Raw genomic sequence first — 27,453 nt, forward strand, 5'->3', positions numbered from 1 at the left:
GGATTTGTCCATTAAAAACAGAGTAGGGGAGTTAGTAGATGGGGAGAGGGAGGTATTAGGTAGATGGCGAGAATATTTTGAGGAACTTTTAAATGTTGAGGAAGAAAGGGAGGCGGTAATTTCATGCACTGGCCAGGGAGGTATACCATCTTTTAGGAGTGAAGAAGAGCAGAATGTAAGTGTGGTGGAGGTACGTGAGGCATTACGTAGAATGAAAGGGGGTAAAGCAGCTGGAACTGATGGGATCATGACAGAAATGTTAAAAGCAGGGGGGGATATAGTGTTGGAGTGGTTGGTACTTTTGTTTAATAAATGTATGAAAGAGGGGAAGGTACCTAGGGATTGGCAGAGAGCATGTATAGTCCCTTTATATAAAGGGAAAGGGGACAAAAGAGACTGTAAAAATTATAGAGGAATAAGTTTACTGAGTATACCAGGGAAAAGTGTACGGTAGGGTTATAATTGAAAGAATTAGAGGTAAGACAGAATGTAGGATTGCGGATGAGCAAGGAGGTTTCAGAATGGGTAGGGGATGTGTAGATCAAGTGTTTACATTGAAGCATATATGTGAACAGTATTTAGATAAAGGTAGGGAAGTTTTTATTGCATTTATGGATTTAGAAAAGGCATATGATAGAGTGGATAGAGGAGCAATGTGGCAGATGTTGCAAGTATATGGAATAGGTGGTAAGTTATTAAATGCTGTAAAGAGTTTTTATGAGGATAGCGAGGCTCAGGTTAGGGTGTGTAGAAGAGAGGGAGACTACTTCCCGGTAAAAGTAGGTCTTAGACAGGGATGTGTAATGTCACCATGGTTGTTTAATATATTTATAGATGGGGTTGTAAAGGAAGTAAATGCTAGGGTGTTCGGGAGAGGGGTGGGATTAAATTTTGGGGAATGAAATTCAAAATGGGAATTGACACAGTTACTTTTTGCTGATGATACTGTGCTTATGGGAGATTCTAAAGAAAAATTGCAAAGGTTAGTGGATGAGTTTGGGAATGTGTGTAAAGGTAGAAAGTTGAAAGTGAACATAGAAAAGAGTAAGGTGATGAGGGTGTCAAATGATTTCGATAAAGAAAAATTGGATATCAAATTGGGGAGGAGGAGTATGGAAGAAGTGAATGTTTTCAGATACTTGGGAGTTGACGTGTCGGCGGATGGATTTATGAAGGATGAGGTTAATCATAGAATTGATGAGGGAAAAAAGGTGAGTGGTGCGTTGAGGTATGTGGAGTCAAAAAACGTTATCTATGGAGGCAAAGAAGGGAATGTATGAAAGTATAGTAGTACCAACACTCTTATATGGATGTGAAGCTTGGGTGGTAAATGCAGCAGCGAGGAGACGGTTGGAGGCAGTGGAGATGTCCTGTCTAAGGGCAATGTGTGGTGTAAATATTATGCAGAAAATTCGGAGTGTGGAAATTAGGAGAAGGTGTGGAGTTAATAAAAGCATTAGTCAGAGGGCAGAAGAGGGGTTGTTGAGGTGGTTTGGTCATTTAGAGAGAATGGATCAAAGTAGAATGACATGGAAAGCATATAAATCTATAGGGGAAGGAAAGAGGGGTAGGGGTCGTCCTCGAAAGGGTTGGAAAGAGGGGGTAAAGGAGGTTTTGTGGGCGAGGGGCTTGGACTTCCAGCAAGCGTGCATGAGCGTGTTAGATAGGAGTGAATGGAGACGAATGATACTTGGGACCTGACGATCTGTTGGAGTGTGAGCAGGGTAATATTTAGTGAAGGGATTCAGGGAAAACGGTTATTTTCTTATAGTCGGACTTGAGTCCTGGAAATGGGAAGTACAATGCCTGCACTTTAAAGGAGGGGTTTGGGATATTGGCAGTTTGGAGGGATATGTTGTGTATCTTTATACGTATATGCTTCTAAACTGTTGTATTCTGAACACCTCTGCAAAAGCAGTGATAATGTGTGAGTGTGGTGAAAGTGTTGAATGATGATGAAAGTATTTTCTTTTTGGGGATTTTCTTTCTTTTTTAGGGTCACCCTGCCTCGGTGGGAGACGACCAACTTGTTGGGGGAAAAAAAAAAATAACACAAAAAGTACGAAATCTGATGGAAAATTGATGAAATTATGCTTCCGTGAATTTTGCTGCATCAGCGATATTTACGTATTGACAATTTTGCCCACTTTGACTCCCATTTTAGGCCAATTACATTATTCCAGTTGACCAAATTCTTAGCTATTTTGCTAGTATTACATCTATTTTATCAATTAAGCACAACAAATCACCTAGTCAACTGTTTCAACTACCCAATAAAGTGATCGGAAATTGGCAATTTGGCCAATTTCACAAAGTTTAAAATATTCCAATATCAAAATAAGCTTCAGAATAAACAATGCAGGTATTCCTAGCACTAAAATAACATTTATTTTGTTTATTAGTTATGTTTTCAGGCTTTACAGATGAATTCCACTCTGGTTTTTTATTCACATAATGAATTTTTATTCACACCAAAAAATAGAAGATTTACTGTTATGCAATAATGTAATTATTGTATAAATAATATCAGCACACTCGTGAATGCACATTACATCCACCAGCTGACATGTATTGGACGCATGACGTCATTTGTTTACTCAGTTTCAAGCCACTTTCAGTACTAAAACCAATCAAAAACAATCTATTTCTGTAATTTATCTTCCATTCTATCAAATGAGACCAAGAAACAGTGAATATAACTGTAAAAAACATACAAAAAAAACACCACAAAGTCACTGTTTTAATCCAAAAATGCAGTCGCAGTTTTTTCTCATTATGCACTGCATGCTGCAGGATTTGTTTTATATGGTGCGCACTCACCACAGATATAATCTCACAACTAGGCCCAAATTTACGCTCACAGCTTATCTGAGTGAGCTGAGCTCGTGGCGTAGAACTACAACTTCGTTCTGATTTTTTTTTTGTTTTTTTTTTAACCCCAGAGGGTTAGCCACCCAAGATAACCCAAGAAAGTCAGTGCGTCATCGAGGACTAACTTATTTCCATTGGGGTCCATTGGACCCTGGCTTCAAAGCTGTAGAACTATGGGATGGACCCCTCAAAGAGTTAATGATCTCAAATTAAAGCTTTTAAGAGTATTGTGAGTTTAAACAGTCCATTAGTTTCTAACCTGTTAATTACTGAACATTCTCTAATTTTAAAATTTTTTTTATGCAATTTCAAAACTTGCCATTCAGCCTTTCCTATTTTGTCAATTAGAAATTTTTCATGAATTCTGTTAATACTTTGTACTAAACCCACTTGCATAAAAAAATAAAACAACTATGTAATCCATCAGTGTTATCCAATACAGTGGAACCCCAGTTTTTGTCTTTAATCCATTCCAGAAGGTATGCCGAAAACCAATTTGTACGAAAACTGAACCAATATTTCCCCTAAGAAATAATGTAAATCCAATTAATCCGTTCCAGACACCCAAAAATATTAACAAAAAATACATTTTAAAAAGAATAACTATAGTTTAACATACAGAAAACAATGAGAAATAAATATTAATGACTAATGAAATGGATAAATGAACACATAACATCACTTTTCCCTTTATTGAAGACTCTTGTTGGCGTATGGAAGACGGCGAGGAGGGGAGAGAGGAGAGGTTATTGTTTGGAAGGGGAATCCCCTTCCATAAGGACTTCAGATATCAAAGCCCTATCCGGGGTTACTTCCTTTCTTTGTCTTTTATTGGCACTAGGATCAACTTGAGTCACTGGACCCATCTCCCACAAAAAATCTGTCCAGAGAGGTCCATTTCTGACATCTCTTAAGATTTGCCTAAAATGGGACATGGCATTGTCATTGAATGTGTTGCTGACACTGCCTGCAACAGCTTTGTTAGGGTGATATTTCTCCACAAAACTTTGCAACTCACTCCACTTTGCACAATGTCCTTAATCGCTGAAGAAGGCACAGTCTCCCCTCTCTCTTCCTCCTCTGAAGCAATTTCCTCAGCTAAGGTCTGATGCTGTTCCAGATGAAGGTCTTGCAGCTCTTCAGTGGTTAGCTTTTCCCTGTGATTGTCCACCAACTCTTCCACAGCCTGGCCACTCACCTCCAACTCCATGGACTTTCCCAAAGACAATAGATTCCACAACAGGCGTAGGGTGGTCAGGGTCAGCCTCAAACCCTTCAAAATCCTTCTGGAGGATACATTCTGGCCACAATTTTCTCCAAGAACAGTTAATCGTCCTGGAAGTCACTCCCTGCCAAACCTTTTCTACAATGCTTATGCAGTTGAAGATATTGAAGTGATTCCTCCTAGGGTCAATTCAGTGTCCGAGGTCACTTCAAAGCACCTTCAAGACATTGCTTTGGTGAAGAGTTCTTTGAAGTTTGATCTGCTGGTCCATGGTGGCTTATTTAGCAGTTGCAAGCACAAAAAACAACGAATTATTACAAAATGTTTCGGATGAGCACACGGAGTAATGCTCACTCAACAAGTAACAAAGGCAGACCGAGTCACAAATGTATGAGCAGCCACATCTGGTACGGACAATTTCTGAGCAGATGTACGACAATGGGGAAAATTTTGCCAAAAAAAGTGGTCAAAAACGGTATTGTACGATAACTGGACTGGATGAAAACTGGGGTTCCACTGTAGTCTTAGCCCTAGTCCATATTTGCATGAAATGCTCTGAATACTATGACCTATCAACCAATCATATCACATGTATAATTAATGAAAATTAATTATTTACACCTGTACTAAATCAGTTAAAACATTTTGTTAAAAACCATTAAAGTATTTACTTTATAACTATTCTCGATTACCAGATTAACCCTTTGACTGTTTTGGTCGTATATATACGTCTTATGAGCCACCGTTTTTGACGTATATATACATGTACGTACAGTGGAACCTCAAATATCGAACTTTCTTCGGTCCAGAAGTCTGTTCGAGGGCCTTTACCGAATGAATTTATTCCCATCAGGAATAATGTAAATTAGATTAGTCCATTTCAGACCCTTAAAAATACACTTATAAAAGTACTTACATAATTGGTTGTGTTGGGAGCAGTTCGATTTTTGAGGTTCCACTGTACTCAAATTCTAGCGGCTTCAAATCAAGCAGGAGAAAGCTGGTAGGCCCACATGTGAGAGAATGGGTCTGTGTGGTCAGTGTGCACCATATAAAAAAATCCTTCAGCACGCAGTGCATAATGACTGCAAAAAAAACTTGGACCGATATTTTTAATGAAAATGCCGACTTCGTGGTCTATTTCGTATAGTATTTATGATTGTATTCTCATTTTCTTGGTCTCATTTGATAGAATGGAAAACATATTATAGAAATAGAGGTGATTTTGATTGGTTTTCCTATGAAAAGAACCTTGAAATGGAGCTCAAAGTAGGGGTAATGTTTGATTTTTGCCGATGTTCAAAAGTAAACAAATGTCATTTTCCAATAAATGTCCAAGTAGCCATTCTAATATGCAGTCATGAATGGGTTGACATTATTTATACAATTATTACAATATTGCAGTACTCTGAATAACAGCAAATCTCCTATTTTTTGTTTGAATAAAAATTCAAAATAGAAAGCAAGAGTAATATCAGAGGAGCCTGGAGACGTGACTGATGAACAAAGAAAATGTTATTTTAGAGCCAGGAATGTCTGCATTGTTCATTCTGGACCCTATTTTGAAATTGTCATATTTTTTAATTTTCATGAAATTGGCCAAATTGCAAATTTCTGACTACATTATTGGGTAGTTGAAATCGGTAAATGGGCAGTTTCTTGTACTCAATCTATAGAAAAAATGGAGTTCTAAAGAAATAGCTATGAGTTTGGTCGACTGGACCAATGGAATTAGCTGAAAATAGGGCTCAGTGGGCGAAATCGCCGATTCGTAAATATTGCCGAGGTCGCTAACTTCGCAAGAACGTAATTCCATCAGTTTTCCATCAAATTTCGTTCTTTTGGTGTCATTACAATCGGGAAAAGATTCTCTATCATTTCGTAAGAATTTTTTTTTGGGGGGAAATTTTGCGACACCAGGAGACACCTCAGGATTTGGGGTTGTGACAGTCAAGGGGTTAATATTTAACCACTAGCTTCAAGTCCAGTGGTGTAAACGAGGCTAGACTACACCAAATGATAATGGCATAGAACCTTCATATATAAATTTATCTCACAAATGTTTCTCATAATTGTATCTCATAAATGTTTAATCTATGACCCAATCAAACTTTGTTATTTTTCATTACATTACCTAACTGAATACTCCATTCTACTGAATGCATAGCAACACAGTAAATGACCATATGACCTTGACCTGTCTTTGTAATACTCATTTGTGCTTAATTGTAATCTGTTTACAATAATGTTTTACCACTGAATATATCATTGCTTAGTTAATCTTAAGTTAACTTTAAGCCTGCCCATAATGCTCTGCATACAAGGGGCTTTGGCATGTTACACTTAATTACTGTATTCCTTCGTACTTCTCAGTATCATGTTCAAATTAATAAAAAAAAAAAAAAAATAAAGCACTTTACATGCTAAAGCATAATTTTCTAAGCTTTCAAACTGGGGGGGGAGGGAAGGGGGGAGAGAGAGAGAGTGATTTTCAAGTTAATTTAGTAGCCAAAATCCATCTCTGACTTACCCAGTGATTTCCTCTGTGACAGTATGTTCAACCTGAAGGCGAGCATTTACTTCTATAAAATAATAATTTCCTCGATTATCAAGTAAAAATTCTACAGTGCCAGCGTTCTCATAGTTTACACTTTTGCACAGTTTAACAGCATCAGCTGCCATTGCTTCACGAACCTGTTCAAAGAATTATATATTACAGTATTATATCAAAGAATAATCTCATGAAAAATACATTTTCATTTTTACATAGTGAAAAATGTAGACTATTAACATGATAGCTACGTTCCTGAAAACAGTACATAGGCAGGCCCCGCTCATAGCAGGTTAGGTTCCGGGTTACCACTGTAAAGCGAATCAGAATTTTTCACTTTCAAATGCATATAAAAGCCTAATAACATGTTTACACTATCACATATTAAGTAAGCAACAGAGCTAGGCCTTAAAAATGCACATATAGTGGTCCCTCGTTTTTCGTAATTAATCCGTTCCTGGAAGGGTGACTATTATTGAAAATGGCGATTTTAGAATATTTTCCCCATAAGAAACAATGTAAATACAATTAATCCATTCCTGACACCCAAAAGTATTAAAACAAAAAATTTTTTTACATGAAATATAGATGTAGTACATACACAATACAATGGGACATGTTGAATGAAACATTAACAGCATAACACTTACCTTTACTGGTGATTCTTCTTAGTGTATGGAAGACTGGAGGAGGAGAGAGATTGGATTAGTTACTGTTTGGGAGGGAAATCCCTTTCCATCAACACCTCAGGTACCAAGTGCTTTTCTGTGGTTACCTCTCTTCTCTGTTTCTTAATGCCACTAGGACCAGCTTGAGAGTCACTGTACACCTGTGGCACTAAATACTTGTCCAGAGAGCTCAGTTTCTGGCATCTCTTTAAACTTCCCTAAAATGGGCCAAGACTTTGTCACTGTACATGTTACCGACATGGCTTGCAACAGCCTTGTCAGGGTGATGTTTCTCCATAAATCTTTCCATCTTGCCCCACATTTCAAAAATCTCCTTAATTTCTGAAGAAGGCAACTTCTTCCATCTCTCTTCTTCCTCCTATGCAGCAAAATTCTGAGCTGTGATCTGTTGCTGTTCCTGCTGAAGCTCTTGCAGCCCTTCAGTGGTTAGCTCTTCGTTGTGGTCCTCCACCAACTCTTTCACATTCTCCAAGCTCACATCCAACCCCATGGAACTCCCCAATGTCACAATAGATTTCACAACTGTCATAGGCTCATCAGGGTCAGCCCCAAACCCTTCAAAATCCCACTTGTGGACACAATCTGGCCACAATTTTCTCCAAGCAAAGTTCAAAGTCCTGGTAGTCACTCCCTCCCAAGCCTTACCTATAAGGGAGAAGCTTACGACGACGTTTCGGTCCGATTTGGACCATTGACAAAGTCAATGGTCCAAACCGGACCGAAACGTCGTCATGAGCTTCTCTCTTTTATGTGCGAGTTATTTGTGTATCGATCCAGTCACGGTATTGTGCCTTTTTGTTATTTATTTACTTACCTATAAGGCTTATGCAATGGAGGATACTGAAGTGATCTTTCCAAAACTCTCTTAGGGTCAAGCAAGTGTCTGAGGTCACATTAAAGCAACTTTAAAACATTGCTTTGGTGTAGAGTTTTTTGAAGTTTGAAATGACCTGCTGGTCCATGGGCTGGAGGAGAGGAGTGGTATTAGGGGGCAAGAACTATACTGTGATGAACCCAAACTCTTCCAGAATTAGGCCATCCAAGTTTGGAGGATGAGCAGGTGCACTGTCCATTAGCAGGAGGCACTCGAGATCCAATTTCTTTTCCAGGAGGTAATTCTTCACACCAGGGCCAAACACTTCATTGAACCATTTGACAAAAATTTCCCTCATGACCCATGCCTTATTATTAGCTTTCCAAAACCCACACAATTTACTCTTCATAACATTGTTTTTTTCTGTACACTCTGGGGTTTTCAGAATGGTACACTAGTGACGGCTTCACTTTGCAATCCCCACTAGCATTAGCACAGAACATGAGCATCAGCCTTTCATAGGCTTGTGTCCTGGCAGTCCCTTTTCCTCCTGAGTAATGTAGGTCCTCTTTGGCATTTTCTTCCAAAAGAGGCCTGTTTCGTCACAACTGAACACTTGCTCAGGTTTCAGTCCTTCAGCCTCTATGTACTCCTTGAATTCACTTACAAATTTTGTAGCTGCAATTTTGTCCGAACTGGCAGCCTTGCCATGCCTTTTCACACTGTGTATGCCACTACGGTTCTTAAATATCTCAAACCAGCCTTTGCTGGCCTTAAATTCACCAATATCAGTACTTGTTGCAGGCAATTTCTTTACGAGATTGTCATGCAACTCCCTAGCCTTTTCACAAATAATCGACTGCTAATTGTTTCTCGTTTATCCACACCAATAATAACTTCTCAACATCTTCGAGTATTGGTGATCTCATTTTTGTTAGCATATTTATCCCCTTTGCAACAACAGCTTCCTTGATTTCCTTTTTCCTGGCCACGATGGAAGCTGTAGTTGTATGGGGTTTGTTATACATCCTGGCCAGTTCTGCCACACATACGCCACTTTCATATTGTTCAATGTTTTTCTTGAATTCAATCGTATTTCTTACCTTCTTTACCAAAGGCCTGGCACTAGGAGCTTTCTTTGGAGCCATGGTAGCTTATTTAGCAGTTGCAAGCACTAAAATGAATGGAATATTACGAAATATTTCGTATGAACAAGTGAGGGGACCGTCGCTCACTGGTAAACAATGGCACACTGGCTGGGAAGGGAGGGCGAGGTGGCTCAGAGCCATGTGTACACGTCCCGGACGAACGACGATTTGCGAGTCAAACGACGATTCGCGAGCCAATGTTTTGACAAAAATAACATTACAATTATCGAAAATTACGACTATTGAGCCTTACGATTATCGAGGGACCACTGCACCGTACATACATTACTTTTTTTTTTTTCAACGCACCGGCCATATCCCACCAAAGCAGGGAGGCCCAAAATAAAAAACGAAAGTTTCTCTGTTTACATTTAGTAATACAGTGGACCCCCGCTTTACGATCAGCTCCCAATGCGACCAATTGTGTAAGTGTATTTATGTAAGTGCGTTTGTACATGTATGTCTAGGGGTCTGAAATGGACTAATCTAATTCACAATATTCCTTATGGGAACAAATTCGTTCAGTACTGGCACCTGAACATACTTCTGGAATGAAATAATATCGTAAACCGGGGGTCCACTGTATTACATACAAGAGAAAGGGTTACTAGTCCCTTGTTCCTGGCATTTTAGTCACCTCTTACGACAAGCATACATTACTTACCTTAAATGTTTATTTCCTTGTAAATCTTACAATGTGTGGTTTACAAGTTATAAAGTATTAATTACAAAGAAGGCCACTAGCATGCCTAGACATTTCGAACAGACTAATACTAATTCTTACTCCATATTGATATAGGTTATGGAGCAGTACAATATTTTCATCCGTAACTTACAGTGAGTGGTGAATACATTGACAAGAGAATAGGAATAACTGAAAACCGCTACATTAGTGAAACACCATAAAGCAAAGCACTGTAAAGCGGGGCCCATCTGTACTAAAAAATCAAGAACACAGCAAGCAAAATTTAATGAAGTGAAATGACAATACAAAAGTATAATATGTATTTGCAGTGAATTAAAACATATGAAATGCATGAAAATTTGAGAGGTAAAAAATTACCATAGTTATACAAATTTAACAAATGTCATGTGGTAGCCAAAAATTATCTAGAAATTCAGCATCAATTTGATAAAGCATAACTTAAAAAAAGAGACTTTTATTTTACCTTTTGATCCAGGTTGGGAGCTGGAGCTACTTCCACCAGTTTTTGATGTCTGCGCTGTACAGAGCAGTCACGCTCAAACAGATGTACAACATTTCCAGCCTTATCTCCCAAAACCTGAAGTTCAATGTGGCGAGGCTTTTCAATGAACTTTTCTATGAACATGGCACCATTTCCAAATGCTGCTTCGGCCTCAGAAGATGCTAGACGAAAACTTTCTTTTACATCCTACGTAGTATACAAGAGGCAAATTATCATCATATACAAATAACAGCTATACATATGTATATACTGTAGATTATATCAATAATGCTGGAATATCACTGAGATATATACTATCTGTACAGTTATGACTACACTGTTCTAAGATGAATACCTTCTTCATTACACACAAAATCTTATCCAAGGTTACTGAGGAATATGACAGGAACTCACTGCCAACTCCCTAACGACTCTCATACCACGCCCTCCACCTCCATAAGCAGCTTTCAGCATGACAGGTAAACCATATTTAACACAGAAATTATATGCTGCTTCAGTTGTTGTTACTGGTTCGTCAGTTCCTGGGACAACCTGAACACCTAGAGATTTAAAAAAAAAAAATTATAGCAAATAGCAACGAATAACATAAATAATACTGTACAATAGGAAAAAGCCCTTGTATACACAACATTTTGGGCAAACAGACTAACATTAAAAGCCTACACAGTTGTGGGGGTAATGCTTATGGGTCTAGTACAAAGTATTAAAGCTAAAATTTCAAATTACAAGATTCATTAAAAATTAAGCCTTTGAGGGTCCAGGCCCCCAATCTGAAAATTCCCCACAGGGTCCAAGAATAAAAAAAAAAAATTTCTTCTTATGAAAATGGTAGAGAATCTTTTTCTGAAGGTAATAAAACAAAATGTACAAAATTTGATCAAAAACTGATTAAATTACACCCACGAATTTTGCCATATCAGCAATATTTATGCACCCGCGATTTTGCCCACAGAGTCCTATTTTCGGTCAATTACGCTATTCCATTAGACCAAATTCTTAGCTATTTCACTAGTACGTGTTCTATTTCATCTATTGAGCAAAAGAAATTGCCCAATCAACTATTTCAACTACCCAATAAAGTGACTAGAAATTGGTAATTTGGCCAATTTCACACAAAGTTTAAAATATTCTAATTTCAAAATGGGATCCAGAATAAACAATATGGGCATTCCTGGCACTAAAATAACATTTCCTCTGTTTGTTAGTTATGTTTCCAGGCATTACAGATGAATTCCATTTTGATTGTTTACTCACACCAAAAAAATAAGCTTTCCTGTTATGCAATATTGTAATAATTGTATAAATAATATCAGTGCATTCATGAACTCACATTAGACCCATCAGCTGATATGAATTGGATGCATATTATTTGTTCTCCTGAATGTCGGCAAAAATCGAACATTTCCACTACTTTGAGCTCAATTTCGAGCTATTTTCATATGAAAATGTGTGGACCCCCGCCTTACGATATTAATCCATTCCTGAGAGCTCATCGTAAGCCGAAATTATTGTTAGCCGAATTAATTTCCCCATAAGAAATAATGGAAATCAAATTAATCCGTTCCCGACACCCCAAAGTATGAAAAAAAAAATTTTTTTTACCACATGAAATATTAATTTTAATACACAAACTGAAGAAGACATGCACAATTACTATGCTACTAAGAATAGAATACATGACACTTACCTTTATTGAAGATCTGGTGATGACTGATGAGATGGGAGCAGGGGAGAGCGTGGAAGTTATTGTTTAGAAAGGGAATCCCCTTCCATTTGGACTTGAGGTAGCAAGTCCTTTTCTGGGGTTACTTCCCTCCTCCTTTCAATGCCACTAAAACCAGCTTGAGTCACTGGACCTCTCTCGCACAACAAATCTGTCCATAGAGCTCTGTACCTCCTGTTCCTTTAAGACTTTCCTAAAATGGGCCATAACATTGTCATTGTACAGGTTGCCAAAACGGCTTGCAGTAGCTGTGTCAGGGTGATTTTCATCCGTAAAGGTTTGCAGTTCAACCCACTTTGCACACATTTCCTTAATCTTTGAAGTAGGCAACTTCCTCAATTTCTCTCTCCCCTCCTCTGAAGCAGTTTCCTCAGGTCTGGCCTTTTGCTGTTGAAGATGATCTTGCAGCTCATCAGTGATTAGTTCTTCATTGTCCTCCTCCACCAACTCTTCTACATCCTCCCCACTAACCTCCAACCCCAAGGACTTCCCCAATGCCACACTGGATTCCACAACTGGCATACGCTTCTCAGGGTTAGCCCCAAACCCTTCAAAATCCCTTTCTTCTACACATTGTGACCACAGTTTCTTCCAAGCAGAGTTCAGGGTCCTCTTAGTCACACCGTCCCAAGCCTTACCTATAAAGTTTACACAACTGAGGATACTAAAGTGATCTTTCCAAAATTCTCTTATAGTCAATCAAGTGTCTGAGGTCACTTCAAAGCACTTTTGAAACACAGCTTTTGTGTAGAGCTTTTTGAAGTTTGAAATGACCTGCTGGTCCATGGGCTGCAGGAAAGGAGTGGTATTAGGAGGCAAAAACTTGACCTTAATGAAGCTCATGTCCCCAGAAAGTCGCTCTGCCAAGTCTGAAGGATGACCAGGAGCATTGTCTAATACAGGAGGCACTTAAGGTCCAATTTCTTTTCCATTACGTAATTTTTCACAGTGGGGACAAATGCATGTTGTAACCACTCATAGAAAAAGTCCCTAGTGACCCATGCCTTACTGTTTGCCCTCCACAGCACACACAAATTAGCCTTGAGGACATTGTTTTGCCTGAACACTCTGGGAGTTTCAGTGATACACCAATAAAGGCTTCACTTTGCAATCACCACTAGCATTAGCACACATCAAAAGAGTAAGCCTGTCTTTCATAAGCTTATGTCCTGGGAGTGCCTTTTCCTCCTGAGTAATGTAGGTCCTGCTTGGCATTTTCTTCCAAAACAGGCCTGTTTTGTCGCAATTAAACACTTGTTCTTCACTGTATGTACTCCTTGAATTCCTTCACATATTTTTTCAGCTGCTTTTTGGTCCAAACTGGCAGCCTCACCTTGCCTTATCACACTATGTATGCCACTACGATTCTTAACCCTTTGAGGGTTTCGGATGTACTAGTACGGCTTACGACCCAGGGTTTTTGACGTACTAGTACGCCTAAATTCTAGCGCCCTCAAATCTAGTGGGAGAAAGCTGGTAGGCCTCCATATGAAAGAATGGGTCTATGTGGTCAGTGTGCACGGTATAAAAAAAATCCTGCAGCACACAGTGCATAATGAGAAAAAAAAAAAACTGAACGTTATTTTTGGAATAAAACAGCGACTTTGCACTGTATTTTCGTATGGTATTTACTGTTGTATTCTAGTTTTCTTGGTCTCATTTTATAGAATGGAAGGCATATCATAGAAAATGAGATGATTCTGACTGGTTTTACAATGAAAAGTACCTTGAAATTGAGCTCAAATTAGCAGAAATGTTTGATTTTTACCAAAGTTCAAAAGTAAACAAATCATGCCAAGCGTCCAATACACGTCAACTGGTGAGTAATATTCTTTTGCAAGTGCGCCAATATGATTCATACCATTTTTTACACTAATGCAGTAGTCTGCATAACAGTAAATCTTCTATTTTTTGTGAGAATAAAAATTCAAAGTGGAAAGCAAAAGAATGTAAGAGGGGCCTTGAGACGTGACTAATGAACAGAGGAAATGTCATTTTAGTGCCAGGAATGTATTTCTTGTTTGTTCTGGACCCTATTCGGAAATTGGCATCTTTTGAAATTTGTGTGAAATTGGCAAAATTGCTAAATTCTGACCACTGTACTGGATAGTTGAAATTGGTAAATGGGTGGTTTCTTGCACTCATTCAATAGAAAAAATGGAGTTCTAGCGAAATATTCATGTTTTTTGTCGACTAGTACAGTGGAACTGGCCGAAAATGGGGCTCAAATTGGGCAAAATCGCCGATCCGTAAACATCGCTGAGACCGCTAACTTCGCGAGAGCATAATTCCTAAGTTTTCCATCAAATTTCATATTTTTGGTGTCATTATGATCGGGAAAAGATTCTCTATCTTTTCATAAGAATTTTTTTTTTTTTTTTTAAATTTAGCCGACCCTGAGAACGAGTCTCGGAGAGGGCCTGTCGACCCTCAAAGGGTTAAATCTCTCAAACCAACCTTTGCTGGCCTTAAATTCACTCACATCACCACTAGTTGCAGGCGTTTTTCTAATTAAATCGTCATGCAACTTCCTAGCCTTTTCACATATGATTGCTTGAGAGATGCTATCTCCTACTATCTGTTTTTCGTTTATCCACACCAATAACAGTCTCTCAACATCTTCTATCACTTGTGATCTCTGTTTCGAAAACAAACTTGCACCTTTTGCAAGAACAGCTTCCTTGATTGCCGTTTTGTTGGCCAAGATAGTAGCGATGGTTTATTGGGGTTTGGTATACAACCTGGCCAGCTCCGAGACACGCACTCCACTTTCGTACTTAGCAATTCTCTCTTTCTTCATTTCCATAGTAATTTTCACCCTTTTTACCACAGGGATGGCACTAGAAGCTTTCTTGGGGTCCATGGTGACTTATTTTGCAGTTACAAGCACTAAAAACACTGATAATATGAAATGTACCGAATGTATGCTTAGATGCGACCGCACTGGCTGGCTTGTAAACGCTGGCACCCACGGGGCAGCTGAAGCCACACGTGGGACGCGTCCTGGACGAATCACGCAAGGCGAGATTTTTATCGTGAGGCAAAGCAAAATTTTTGCGTTCAAATGCTTCGTATGGCAGATTTAACGTAACGCGATGCATTTGTAAGGCGGGGGTCCACTGTACACTGCAAAGTCTGTTTTTTCTCAATAGACACTGCTTGCTGCAAGATTTGTTTTATATGGTGCACACTTACTACATAGATGCATTCTCTCATATCTAGGCCCAAATTTACTGCTCACAGCTTATCCGAGCGAGCTGAGCTCATGACAATAGTACAACGGCCTGGACCCTGGCTTCAAAGCCATAAAACTACGGGACAGACCCTCAATGGGTTAAAAACTAATTGGCAGTTTATGAAATTACAATAAAAGATTAGTTACCAATTACAGATAGTTCAATAATTATATTAAATTACAAGTTAGAAACAATTTACAACATTCTTAAATATTTAACTATAGTACGCATTATCCACTTATGTTAGTCTATGAGCAATTCTGCTCAACACTTAACACATGTTAAGATATAAAAATTAAATGAAACTTCATTTAGTGGTGGGAAGGATATATTCATACTGGCATTGACAAATGTACAGTGGACCCCCGGTTAACGATATTTTTTCATTCCAGAAGTATGTTCAGGTGCCAGTACTGACCGAATTTGTTCCCATAAGGAATATTGTGAAGTAGATTAGTCCATTTCAGACCCCCAAACATACACGTACAAACGCACTTACATAAATACACTTACATAATTGGTCGCATTGGGTGGTGATCGTTAAGCAGGGGTCCACTGTACTATGTTTACATACCTGCATTGATTGCCATCTGTCTAGCAGCCACCTTATCTCCCATCTTTTGCACAACCTCTGGTGATGGACCAATGAAACGTACACCATTATCATAACAAGCTTGTGCAAAGTCTGAGCGCTCGGAAAGAAAGCCATAACCAGGATGGATAGCATCTACGTCATTCTCCTAGAAATGCAGAATAAATGTACTATAATCAGCCTTAATTATGTTTTCCTTTAATTCTGTTTATGCAGACAATTAGAAGAGATATAGTATTTTAAATTAATGAACGAGAGAAGTATGTACAGTGGAACCTCAAAAATCGAACTGCTCCCAACACAACCAATTATGTAAGTGTATTTTTGTAAGTGCTTTTATAAGTGTATTTTTGAGGGTCTGAAATGGACTAATCGAATTTACATTATTCCTGATGGGAATAAATTCATTCGGTAAAGGCACTCAAACAGCCTTCTGGACCGAAGAAAGTTCGATATTTGAGGTTCCACTGTATATTACAAGCTTTTCTGTTATTAATTTGCAATTTATAATCCATGCTTCATAATTGTTATATCTCATACACTTGTATTTTTTTTGTTTTTTCAACAAGTCGGCCGTCTCCCACCGAGGCAGGGTGACCCAAAAAAGAAAGAAAATCCCCAAAAAGAAAATACTTTCATCATCATTCAACACTTTCACCACACTCACACATTATCACTGCTTTTGCAGAGGTGCTCAGAACACAACAGTTTAGAAGCATATACGTATAAAGATACACAACATATCCCTCCAAACTGCCAATATCCCAAACCCCTCCTTTAAAGTGTAGGCATTGTACTTCCCATTTCCAGGACTCAAGTCCGACTATATGAAAATAACCGGTTTCCCTGAATCCCTTCACTAAATATTACCCTGCTCACACTCCAACAGATCGTCAGGTCCCAAGTATCATTCGTCTCCATTCACTCCTATCTAACACACTCATGCACGCTTGCTGGAAGTCCAAGCCCCTCGCCCACAAAACCTCCTTTACCCCCTTTCCAACCCTTTCGAGGATGACCCCTACCCCTCTTTCCTTCCCCTATAGATTTATATGCTTTCCATGTCATTCTACTTTGATCCATTCTCTCTAAATGACCAAACCACCTCAACAACCCCTCTTCTGCCCTCTGACTAATGCCTTTATTAACTCCACACCTTCTCCTAATTTCCACACTCCGAGTTTTCTGCATAATATTTACACCACACATTGCCCTTAGACAGGACATCTCCACTGCCTCCAACCGTCTCCTCGCTGCTGCATTTACCACCCAAGCTTCACACCCATATAAGAGTGTTGGTACTACTATACTTTCATACATTCCCTTCTTTGCCTCCATAGATAACGTTTTTTGACTCCACATATACCTCAACGCACCACTCACCTTTTTTCCCTCATCAATTCTATGATTAACCTCATCCTTCATAAATCCATCCGCCGACACGTCAACTCCCAAGTATCTGAAAACATTCACTTCTTCCATACTCCTCCTCCCCAATTTGATATCCAATTTTTCTTTATCTAAATCATTTGATACCCTCATCACCTTGTATTTACCTTTGTAAAAAATTATTAAACCATAATGCACTTTTATTAAATACTATACTGTAGTCCACATTTTACTTTACCTGTACAGTACTTAGAATTTACTTATGCCCTTAAGACGGGATGAAACTAGGCATCTAGCCCATTCTGCATTTGTGAATTCTTTAAAAAAAAAAAAAATGCTAGGGAGAACTTTAATAATTGTATTATTTATCAATACTTCATCGCTATTATTATTACTATTTTTAATCCTAAAAGCTCTCAACTTACTACTATTCACATATTAACAAAATGAATAAAACTGCTACAAATACATACTTTTATTGCAAACATTTAACTCAGGCCTGGCTTCAGCAGGTCAATTAAAAGAAATGCCAAAAAAAAAATGAACTCATATCCAGTTAGAACAGAGGTGACTAAATGGCTGTGTTTTAGGGCACAGAAAATGACCAATGTGGAAAGAAAGTTGAGGAAGCACTTGGGTACTGATGTTTTTTCCAACAACCATAGCTCCTAATTTAGCTTGAGGGACAGTTGACGTTAACATAGTATGTGTTTGCCTCTCATGTATGTTTACTGGTGTCTACTGTGAATTACAGCCACTTCTAGTCACTGTTTTCTGTGTATCTTTCACTTTCAGGATTAATTTCCTGGGTCACTGTCATTATTCACTAACATGTCATCCTCGTACATTATTGTACAGTACAGTGGACCCCCGCTTAACGATCACCTCCAAATGCGACCAATTATGTAAGTGTATTTATGTAAGTGCGTTTGTACGTGTATGTTTGGGGGTCTGAAATGGACTAATCTACTTCACAATATTCCTTATGGGAAAAAATTCGGTCAGTACTGGCACCTGAACATACTACTGGAATGAAAAAAGTTCGTTAACCGGGGGTCCACTGTATATATAACCATATATAGTAGTATATATGGTAGTATATATGGTAGTAGGTTGGTAGACAGCAACCACCCAGGGAGATACTACCGTCCTGCCAAGTGAGTGTAAAACGAAAGCCTGTAATTGTTTTACATGATGGTAGGATTGCTGGTGTCTTTTGTCTCATAAATATGCAAGATTACAGGCATGTCTTGCTACTTCTACTTACACTTAGGTCACACTACACATACATGTACACGTTTATTTATACACACTCATCTGAGTTTTCTTTGATTTTATCTTAAAATTATAGGGGGATAATTATAGGGGGATAAGTCTGTTGAGTATACCTGGTAAAGTGTATGGTAGAGTTATTATTGAGAGAATTAAAAGTAAGACGGAGAACAGGATAGCAGATGAACAAGGAGGCTTTAGGAAAGGTAGGGGGTGTGTGGACCAGGTGTTTACAGTGAAACATATAAGTGAACAGTATTTAGATAAGGCTAAAGAGGTCTTTGTGGCATTTATAGATTTGGAAAAGGCGTATGACAGGGTGGATAGGGGGGAAATGTGGCAGATGTTGCAGGTGTATCGTGTAGGAGGTAGGTTACTGAAAGCAGTGAAGAGTTTTTACGAGGATAGTGAGGCTCAAGTTAGAGTATGTAGGAAAGAGGGAAATTATTTCCCAGTAAAAGTAGGCCTTAGACAAGGATGTGTGATGTCACCATGGTTGTTTAATATATTTATAGATGGGGTTGTAAGATAAGTAAATGCGAGGGTCTTGACAAGAGGCGTGGAGTTAAAAGATAAAGAATCACACACAAAGTGGGAGTTGTCACAGTTGCTCTTTGCTGATGACACTGCTCTTGGGAGATTCTAAAGAGAAGTGGCAGAGATTGGTGGATGAATTTGGTAGGGTGTGCAAAAGAAGAAAATTAAATGTGAATACAGGAAAGAGTAAGGTTATGAGGATAACAAAAATATTAGGTGATGAAAGATTGGATATCAGATTGGAGGGAGAGAGTATGGAGGAGGTGAATGTATTCAGATATTTGGGAGTGGACGTGTCAGCGGATGGGTCTATGAAGGATGAGGTGAATCACAGAATTGATGAGGGGAAAAGGGTGAGTGGTGCACTTAGGAGTCTGTGGAGACAAAGAACTTTGTCCTTGGAGGCAAAGAGGGGAATGTATGAGAGTATAGTTTTACCAACACTCTCATATGGGTGTGAAGCATGGGTGATGAATGTTGCAGCAAGGAGAAGGCTGGAGGCAGTGGAGATGTCATGTCTGAGGGCAATGTGTGGTGTGAATATAATGCAGAGAATTCGTAGTTTGGAAGTTAGGAGGAGGTCCGGGATTACCAAAACTGTTGTCCAGAGGGCTGAGGAAGGGTTGTTGAGGTGGTTCGGACATGTAGAGAGAATGGAGCGAAACAGAATGACTTCAAGAGTGTATCAGTCTGTAGTGGAAGGAAGGCGGGGTAGGGGTCGGCCTAGGAAAGGTTGGAGGGAGGGGGTAAAGGAGGTTTTGTGTGCGAGGGGCTTGGACTTCCAGCAGGCGTGCGTGAGCGTGTTTGATAGGAGTGAATGGAGACGAATGGTTTTTAATACTTGACGTGCTGTTGGAGTGTGAGCAAAGTAACATTTATGAAGGGGTTCAGGGAAACCGGCAGGCCGGACTCGAGTCCTGGAGATGGGAAGTACAGTGCCTGCACTCTGAAGGAGGGGTGTTAATGTTGCAGTTTAAAAACTGTAGTGTAAAGCACCCTTCTGGCAAGACAGTGATGGAGTGAATGATGGTGAAAGTTTTTCTTTTTCGGGCCACCCTGCTTTGGTGGGAATCGGCCAGTGTGATAATAAATAAATAGTTCTTGGTCTTATTACTTTTCCTTTTATATCCATGGGGAAGTGGAATAAGAATCTTTCCTCCGTAAGGCATGCGTGTTGTAAAAGTCAACTAAAATGCCGGGAACAATGGGCTAGTAACCCCTTTTCCTGTAAAGATTACTAAAAAGAATAAGAAGAAGAAAATTGTCAAAGTGGGAAGTCTGAATGTGCGTGGATGTTGTGCAAATGATAAGAAAGAGATGATTGTGGATGTTATGAATGAGAAGAAACTGGATGTCCTGGCTTTAAGTGAAACAAAGCTGAAGGGGGTGGGAGAGTTTCAATGGAGAGGAATAAATGGGATTAGGTCAGGGGTTTCAAATAGAGTTAGAGCTAAAGAAGGAGTAGCAATAATGTTGAAGGATAAGCTATGGCAGGAAAAGAGGGACAACAAATGTATAAATTCAAGGATTATGTGGAGTAAAATAAAGATTGGATGTGAAAAGTGGGTTATAGTAAGCGAGTATGCACCTGGAGAAGAGAGAAGTGCAGAGGAGAGAGAGAGATCCTGGGAAATGTTGAGTGAATGCATGGGGAGTTTTGAATCAAGTGTGAGAGTAATGGTGGTTAGGGATTTCAATGCTAAAGTGGGTAAAAATGTTATGGAGGGAGTAGTAGGTAAATTTGGGGTGCCAGGGGTAAATGTAAATGGGGAGCCTTTAATTGAGCTATGTGTAGAAAGAAATTTGGTAATAAGTAATACATATTTTATGAAAAAGAGGATAAATAAATATACAAGGTATGATGTAGCACGTAATGAAAGTAGTTTGTTAGATTATGTATTGGTGGATAAAAGGTTGATGGGTAGGCTCCAGGATGTACAAGTTTATAGAGGGGCAACTGATATATCGGATCATTATTTAGTTGTAGCTACAGTTAGAGTTAGAGGTAGATGGGAAAAAGAGGAAGGTGGCAACAACAAGTAAGAGGGAGGTGAAAGTGTATAAACTAAGGGAGGAGGAAGTTCGGGGGAGATATAAGCGACTGTTGGCAGAAAGGTGGGCTAGTGCAAAGATGAGTAGTGGGGGGTTGAAGAGGGTTGGAAAAGTTTTAAAAATGCAGTATTAGAATGTGGGGCAGAAGTTTGTGGTTATAGGAGGAAAGAGGAGTGATTGGTGGAATGATGAAGTAAAGGGTGTGATAAAAGAGAAAAAGGTAGCATATGAGAGGTTTTTACAAAGCAGAAGTGTTATAAGAAGAGCAGAGTATATGGAGAGTAAAAGAAAGGTGAAGAGTGTGGTGAGAGTGCAAAAGGAGAGCAGATGAAAGAGTGGGAGAGGCACTGTCAAGAAATTTTAATGAAAATAAGAAAAAGTTTTGGAATGAGTTAAACAAGTTAAGAAAGCCTAGGGAAAGTATGGATTTGTCAGTTAAAAACAGAGTAGGGGAGTTAGTAGATGGGGAGAGGGAGGTATTAGGTAGATGGCGAGAATATTTTGATGAACTTTTAAATGTTGAGGAAGAAAGGGAGGCGGTAATTTCATGCACTGGCCAGGGAGGTATACCATCTTTTAAGAGTGAAGAAGAGCAGAATGCAAGTGTGGTGGAGGTACGTGAGGCATTACGTAGAATGAAAGGGGGTAAAGCAGCTGGAACTGATGGGATCATGACAGAAATGTTAAAAGCAGGGGGGGGATATAGTGTTGGAGTGGTTGGTACTTTTGTTTAATAAATGTATTAAAGAGGGGAAGGTACCTAGGGATTGGCAGAGAGCATGTATAGTCCCTTTATATAAAGGGAAAGGGGACAAAAGAGACTGTAAAAATTATAGAGGAATAAGTTTACTGAGTATACCAGGAAAAGTATACGGTAGGGTTATAATTGAAAGAATTAGAGATAAGACAGAATGTAGAATTGCAGATGAGCAAGAAGGCTTCAGAGTGGGTAGGAGATGTGTAGATCAAGTGTTTACATTGAAGCATATATGTGAACAGTATTTAGATAAAGGTAGGGAAGTTTTTATTGCATTTATGGATTTAGAAAAGGCATATGATAGAGTGGATAGAGGAGCAATGTGGCAGATGTTGCAAGTATATGGAATAGGTGGTAAGTTACTAAATGCTGTAAAGAGCATAGTGACATTATAAATATATTAAACACATCCCTGTCTTTTAGGAGTGAAGAAGAGCAGAATGTAAGTGTGGGGGAGGTAGGTGAGGCATTACGTAAAATGAAAGGGGGTAAAGCAGCTGGAACTGATGGGATCATGACAGAAATGTTAAAAGCAGGGGGGGATATAGTGTTGGAGTGGTTGGTACTTTTATTTAATAAATGTATGAAAGAGGGGAAGGTACCTAGGGATTGGCGGAGAGCATGTATAGTCCCTTTATATAAAGGGAAAGGGGACAAAAGACTGTAAAAATTATAGAGGAATAAGCTTACTGAGTATACCAGGAAAAGTGTACGGTAGGGTTATAATTGAAAGAATTAGAGATAAGACAGAATGTAGGATTGCGGATGAGCAAGGAGGTTTCAGAGTGGGTAGGGGATGTGTAGATCAGGTGTTTACATTGAAGCATATATGTGAACAGTATTTAGATAAAGATAGGGAAGTTTTTATTGCATTTATGGATTTAGAAAAGGCATATGATAGAGTGGATAGAGGAGCAATGTGGCAGATGTTGCAAGTATATGGAATAGGTGGTAAGTTATTAAATGCTGTAAAGAGTTTTTATGAGGATAGTGAGGCTCAGGTTAGGGTGTGTAGAAGAGAGGGAGACTACTTCCCGGTAAAAGTAGGTCTTAGACAGGGATGTGTAATGTCACCATGGTTGTTTAATATATTTATAGATGGGGTTGTAAAGGAAGTAAATGCTAGGGTGTTCGGGAGAGGGGTGGGATTAAATTTTGGGGAATCAAATTCAAAATGGGAATTGACACAGTTACTTTTTGCTGATGATACTGTGCTTATGGGAGATTCTAAAGAAAAATTGCAAAGGTTAGTGGATGAGTTTGGGAATGTGTGTAAAGGTAGAAAGTTGAAAGTGAACATAGAAAAGAGTAAGGTGATGAGGGTGTCAAATGATTTAGATAAAGAAAAATTGGATATCAAATTGGGGAGGAGGAGTATGGAAGAAGTGAATGTTTTCAGATACTTGGGAGTTGACGTGTCGGCGGATGGATTTATGAAGGATGAGGTTAATCATAGAATTGATGAGGGAAAAAAGGTGAGTGGTGCATTGAGGTATATGTGGAGTCAAAAAACGTTATCTATGGAGGCAAAGAAGGGAATGTATGAAAGTATAGTAGTACCAACACTCTTATATGGGTGTGAAGCTTGGGTGGTAAATGCAGCAGCGAGGAGACGGTTGGAGGCAGTGGAGATGTCCTGTTTAAGGGCAATGTGTGGTGTAAATATTATGCAGAAAATTCGGAGTGTGGAAATTAGGAGAAGGTGTGGAGTTAATAAAAGTATTAGTCAGAGGGCAGAAGAGGGGTTGTTGAGGTGGTTTGGTCATTTAGAGAGAATGGATCAAAGTAGAATGACATGGAAAGCATATAAATCTATAGGGGAAGGAAGGCGGGGTAGGGGTCGTCCTCGAAAGGGTTGGAGAGAGGGGGTAAAGGAGGTTTTGTGGGCAAGGGGCTTGGACTTCCAGCAAGCGTGCGTGAGCGTGTTAGATAGGTGTGAATGGAGACGAATGGTACTTGGGACCTGACGATCTGTTGGAGTGTGAGCAGGGTAATATTTAGTGAAGGGATTCAGGGAAACCGGTTATTTTCATATAGTCGGACTTGAGTCCTGGAAATGGGAAGTACAATGCCTGCACTTTAAAGGAGGGGTTTGGGATATTGGCAGTTTGGAGGGATATGTTGTGTATCTTTATATGTGTATGCTTCTAGACTGTTGTATTCTGAGCACCTCTGCAAAAACAGTGATAATGTGCGAGTGTGGTGAAAGTGTTGAATGATGATGAATGTATTTTCTTTTTGGGGATTTTCTTTCTTTTTTTTGGGTCACCCTGCCTCGGTGGGAGACGGCCGACTTGTTGAAAAAAAAAAAAAAAAAATCCCTGTCTTAGACAGGGATGTGTAATGTCACCATGGTTGTTTAATATATTTATAGATGGGGTTGTAAAAGAAGTAAATGCTAGGGTGTTCAGGAGAGGGGTGGGATTAAATTATGGGGTATCAAATTCAAAATGGGAATTGACACAGTTACTTTTTGCTGATGATACTGTGCTTATGGGAGATTCTAAAGAAAAATTGCGAAGGTTAGTGGACGAGTTTGAGAATGTGTGTAAAGGTAGAAAGTTGAAAGTGAACATAGAAAAGAGTAAGGTGATGAGGGTATCAAATGATTTAGATAAAGAAAAATTGGATATCAAATTGGGGAGGAGGAGTATGGAAGAAGTGAATGCTTTCAGATACTTGGGAGTTGAAGTGTCGGCGGATGGATTTATGAAGGATGAGGTTAATCATAGAATTGATGAGGGAAAAAAGGTGAGTGGTGCGTTGAGGTATAAGTGGAGTCAAAAAACGTTATCTATGGAGGCAAAGAAGGGAATGTATGAAAGTACAGTAGTACCAACACTCTTATATGGATGTGAAGCTTGGGTGGTAAATGCAGCAGCGAGGAGACGGTTGGAGGCAGTGGAGATGTCCTGTTTAAGGGCAATGTGTGGTGTAAATATTATGCAGAAAATTCGGAGAAGGTGTGGAGTTAATAAAAGCATTAGTCAGAGGGTAGAAGAGGGGTTGTTGAGGTGGTTTGGTCATTTAGAGAGAATGGATCAAAGTAGAATGACATGGAAAGCATATAAATCTATAGGGGAAGGAAAGAGGGGTAGGGGTCGTCCTCGAAATGGTTGGAAAGAGGGGGTAAAGGAGGTTTTGTGGGCGAGGGGCTTGGACTTCCAGCAAGCGTGCATGAGCGTGTTAGATAGGAGTGAATGGAGACGAATGATACTTGGGACCTGACAATCTGTTGGAGTGTGAGCAGGGTAATATTTAGTGAAGAGATTCAGGGAAACCGGTTATTTTCATATAGTCGGACTCGAGTCCTGGAAATGGGAAGTACAATGCCTACACTTTAAAGGAGGGGTTTGGGATATTGGGAGTTTGGAGGGATATGTTGTGTATCTTTATACGTATATGCTTCTAAGCTGTTGTATTCTGAGCACCTCTGCAAAAGCAGTGATAATGTGTGAGTGTGGTGAAAGTGTTGAATGATGATTGAAGTATTTTCTTTTTGGGGATTTTCTTTCTTTTTTGGGTCACCCTGCCTCGGTGGGAGACGGCCGACTTGTTGGAGAGAGAGAAAAAAAAAAAAAAAAAAAAAAAAAAATATAGTACTTTACTGTATTATATTCCTTGTAACTAACGGATAAAAACTCATACCAAACAATGCCTTCCCTACAATAACGACTTGTTTTTATGAGGTACTTCTGCTTACATCCTGTCAATATTCCTAGTCACGTGTACAAACTCTCTCTTACCTTGGCCACACGGATAATTTCAGGGATACATAGGTAAGCATCTACGGGTGCAAGGCCTTGCCCAATGATGTACGATTCATCTGCCTTTTGTCTATGCATGTGCATTTTATCTTGCTCACTGTATACAGCAACAGATCGAATGCCTAATTCTGTGCAGGCTCTAAAGACTCTTATAGCAATTTCACCTGCAAAATTAATATTATGAGTGCTAGAAAAATTATAGCTGAGGAAAGTGTTATTTTTCAAAGTAATGATTAAAAACGTAAGCAAATTTAAAAGAAAGGGGAAATATCCCCATCATGTATACGCAAGAGATGCTGGGTTCTTAGCCAGTGGCATACCTCCAAGAGAAGTAGTCCCTGCCCCTATGCATGAAACATTTAAATCAAACTACTGCACTAAGGTGGTCCAGCATTAGGGGAGGAGGAACTTTTACATTGTAAAAACTTCTCATGTACTAGTTATTTTCACTGAGAAAAATCCTCCAATCAGCTGGGTAAGGTGACTCAGCACTTGGGAAGTTTTACATTGTAAAAACCACTTAAATGCTATTTTTTTCTAAGAAGATACTTACAATCTGTTAAATTATATTTCAGACTGAAATGCATATGTAAGTAACTGTCAGTGACATACCTCTATTAGCAACTAGAACAGATTTGATGGGTTGATATTCTATGCTAGAGGAGGAATGTGCCATTCGTGTGATTTGCATCGCTTTGGTTAGCACATAGCGAGGGTGAACTATGTGGTGTGCCGAGGTCACCCCCAACCGGGTCAAGTGAGCTCCCAACATCTTTATTAATCACAACTCTGTAAAATGAAGAGAAAATTACTTAAGGCAAGCAAAAAAATATGCATTAAAAATCTCCACGACTATGGTGTTCTTCGCACCTACTCCAAGGTTGAGGGACTAATTACCTCATCTTCTTTACATAGTCCTACTGTCTTCAAGTTATGTCCTGGAATTTGTATTGATAAAGCCACTGGATGGCGAAACGTCTACAATAAAGATACCCAGATGTTGCACATGTGTCTTAATTTCATTAAAAATGTACTTAAAGAACAGGAGTCTACCAGCTCTTCAACAAAATTTTTAAAATATAGTACAATACTATGTCTACAATGTTTTATACATGTTAAAAATACAACCAAATTGCCTGATTATTGTCCTGCCCCCCAAAATGCCATATAAGCTTGGTTCAAACTACATTAAATCTTTTCAGGTTATAAAGATGAAAAGAGGTAAAACAAAGTTTACAGACTCCTCTTTCTTTCTAAAAGCATTCCACAACACCTCACCATTTTCTTCTTTGTCTTTCTAACAAAATGTGATTTAACCAATTCCAAATTTCATTCAATTATTTTATCTATTATGACAAAATTAGTAACAGGAAAAATTCCTCAAAATACATGTCCTGCACAATTAAGAACTTCATTATCTTTTACAATATCTCCAGAACCACTCTCAGCCAGCAACTTCAAAAGTACTGTTAAAAAAAAAAAAAACTCTCCCAATCATATCAAAACATCAGCAAAATATGTGGAAACTATATATCCATATTTTCATTGTCACAAACATATGGAAAACAACATACGTACGGCCTCTTCTCACTTAGCGACGCACTTGCTTACCGACGCCTTGG

The 27,453-nt window shown here is 39.0% G+C and overlaps 1 protein-coding gene across 9 annotated transcripts in view; it reads right to left on the bottom strand.

The window, feature by feature from the left end:
• Positions 1–27,453, bottom strand: part of PCB (Pyruvate carboxylase) — a 194,496-nt gene that overhangs the window by 81,273 nt on the left and 85,770 nt on the right. For all 9 annotated transcript variants that reach the window (XM_070083295.1, XM_070083287.1, XM_070083294.1 and 6 more), the window contains 6 exons: positions 26,444–26,620; positions 25,811–25,995; positions 16,040–16,205; positions 10,900–11,045; positions 10,468–10,692; positions 6,627–6,790 (listed from right to left, as the gene is read on the bottom strand). In XM_070083295.1, coding sequence (XP_069939396.1) covers positions 6,627–6,790; positions 10,468–10,692; positions 10,900–11,045; positions 16,040–16,205; positions 25,811–25,995; positions 26,444–26,603 — 1,046 coding nt within the window. In that variant the 5' untranslated portion in view covers positions 26,604–26,620. The remainder of the gene's footprint in view (positions 1–6,626; positions 6,791–10,467; positions 10,693–10,899; positions 11,046–16,039; positions 16,206–25,810; positions 25,996–26,443; positions 26,621–27,453) is intronic.

The sequence above is a fragment of the Cherax quadricarinatus genome, chromosome 9, assembly GCF_038502225.1.
Source record: "Cherax quadricarinatus isolate ZL_2023a chromosome 9, ASM3850222v1, whole genome shotgun sequence".
Taxonomy (NCBI): domain Eukaryota; kingdom Metazoa; phylum Arthropoda; class Malacostraca; order Decapoda; family Parastacidae; genus Cherax; species Cherax quadricarinatus.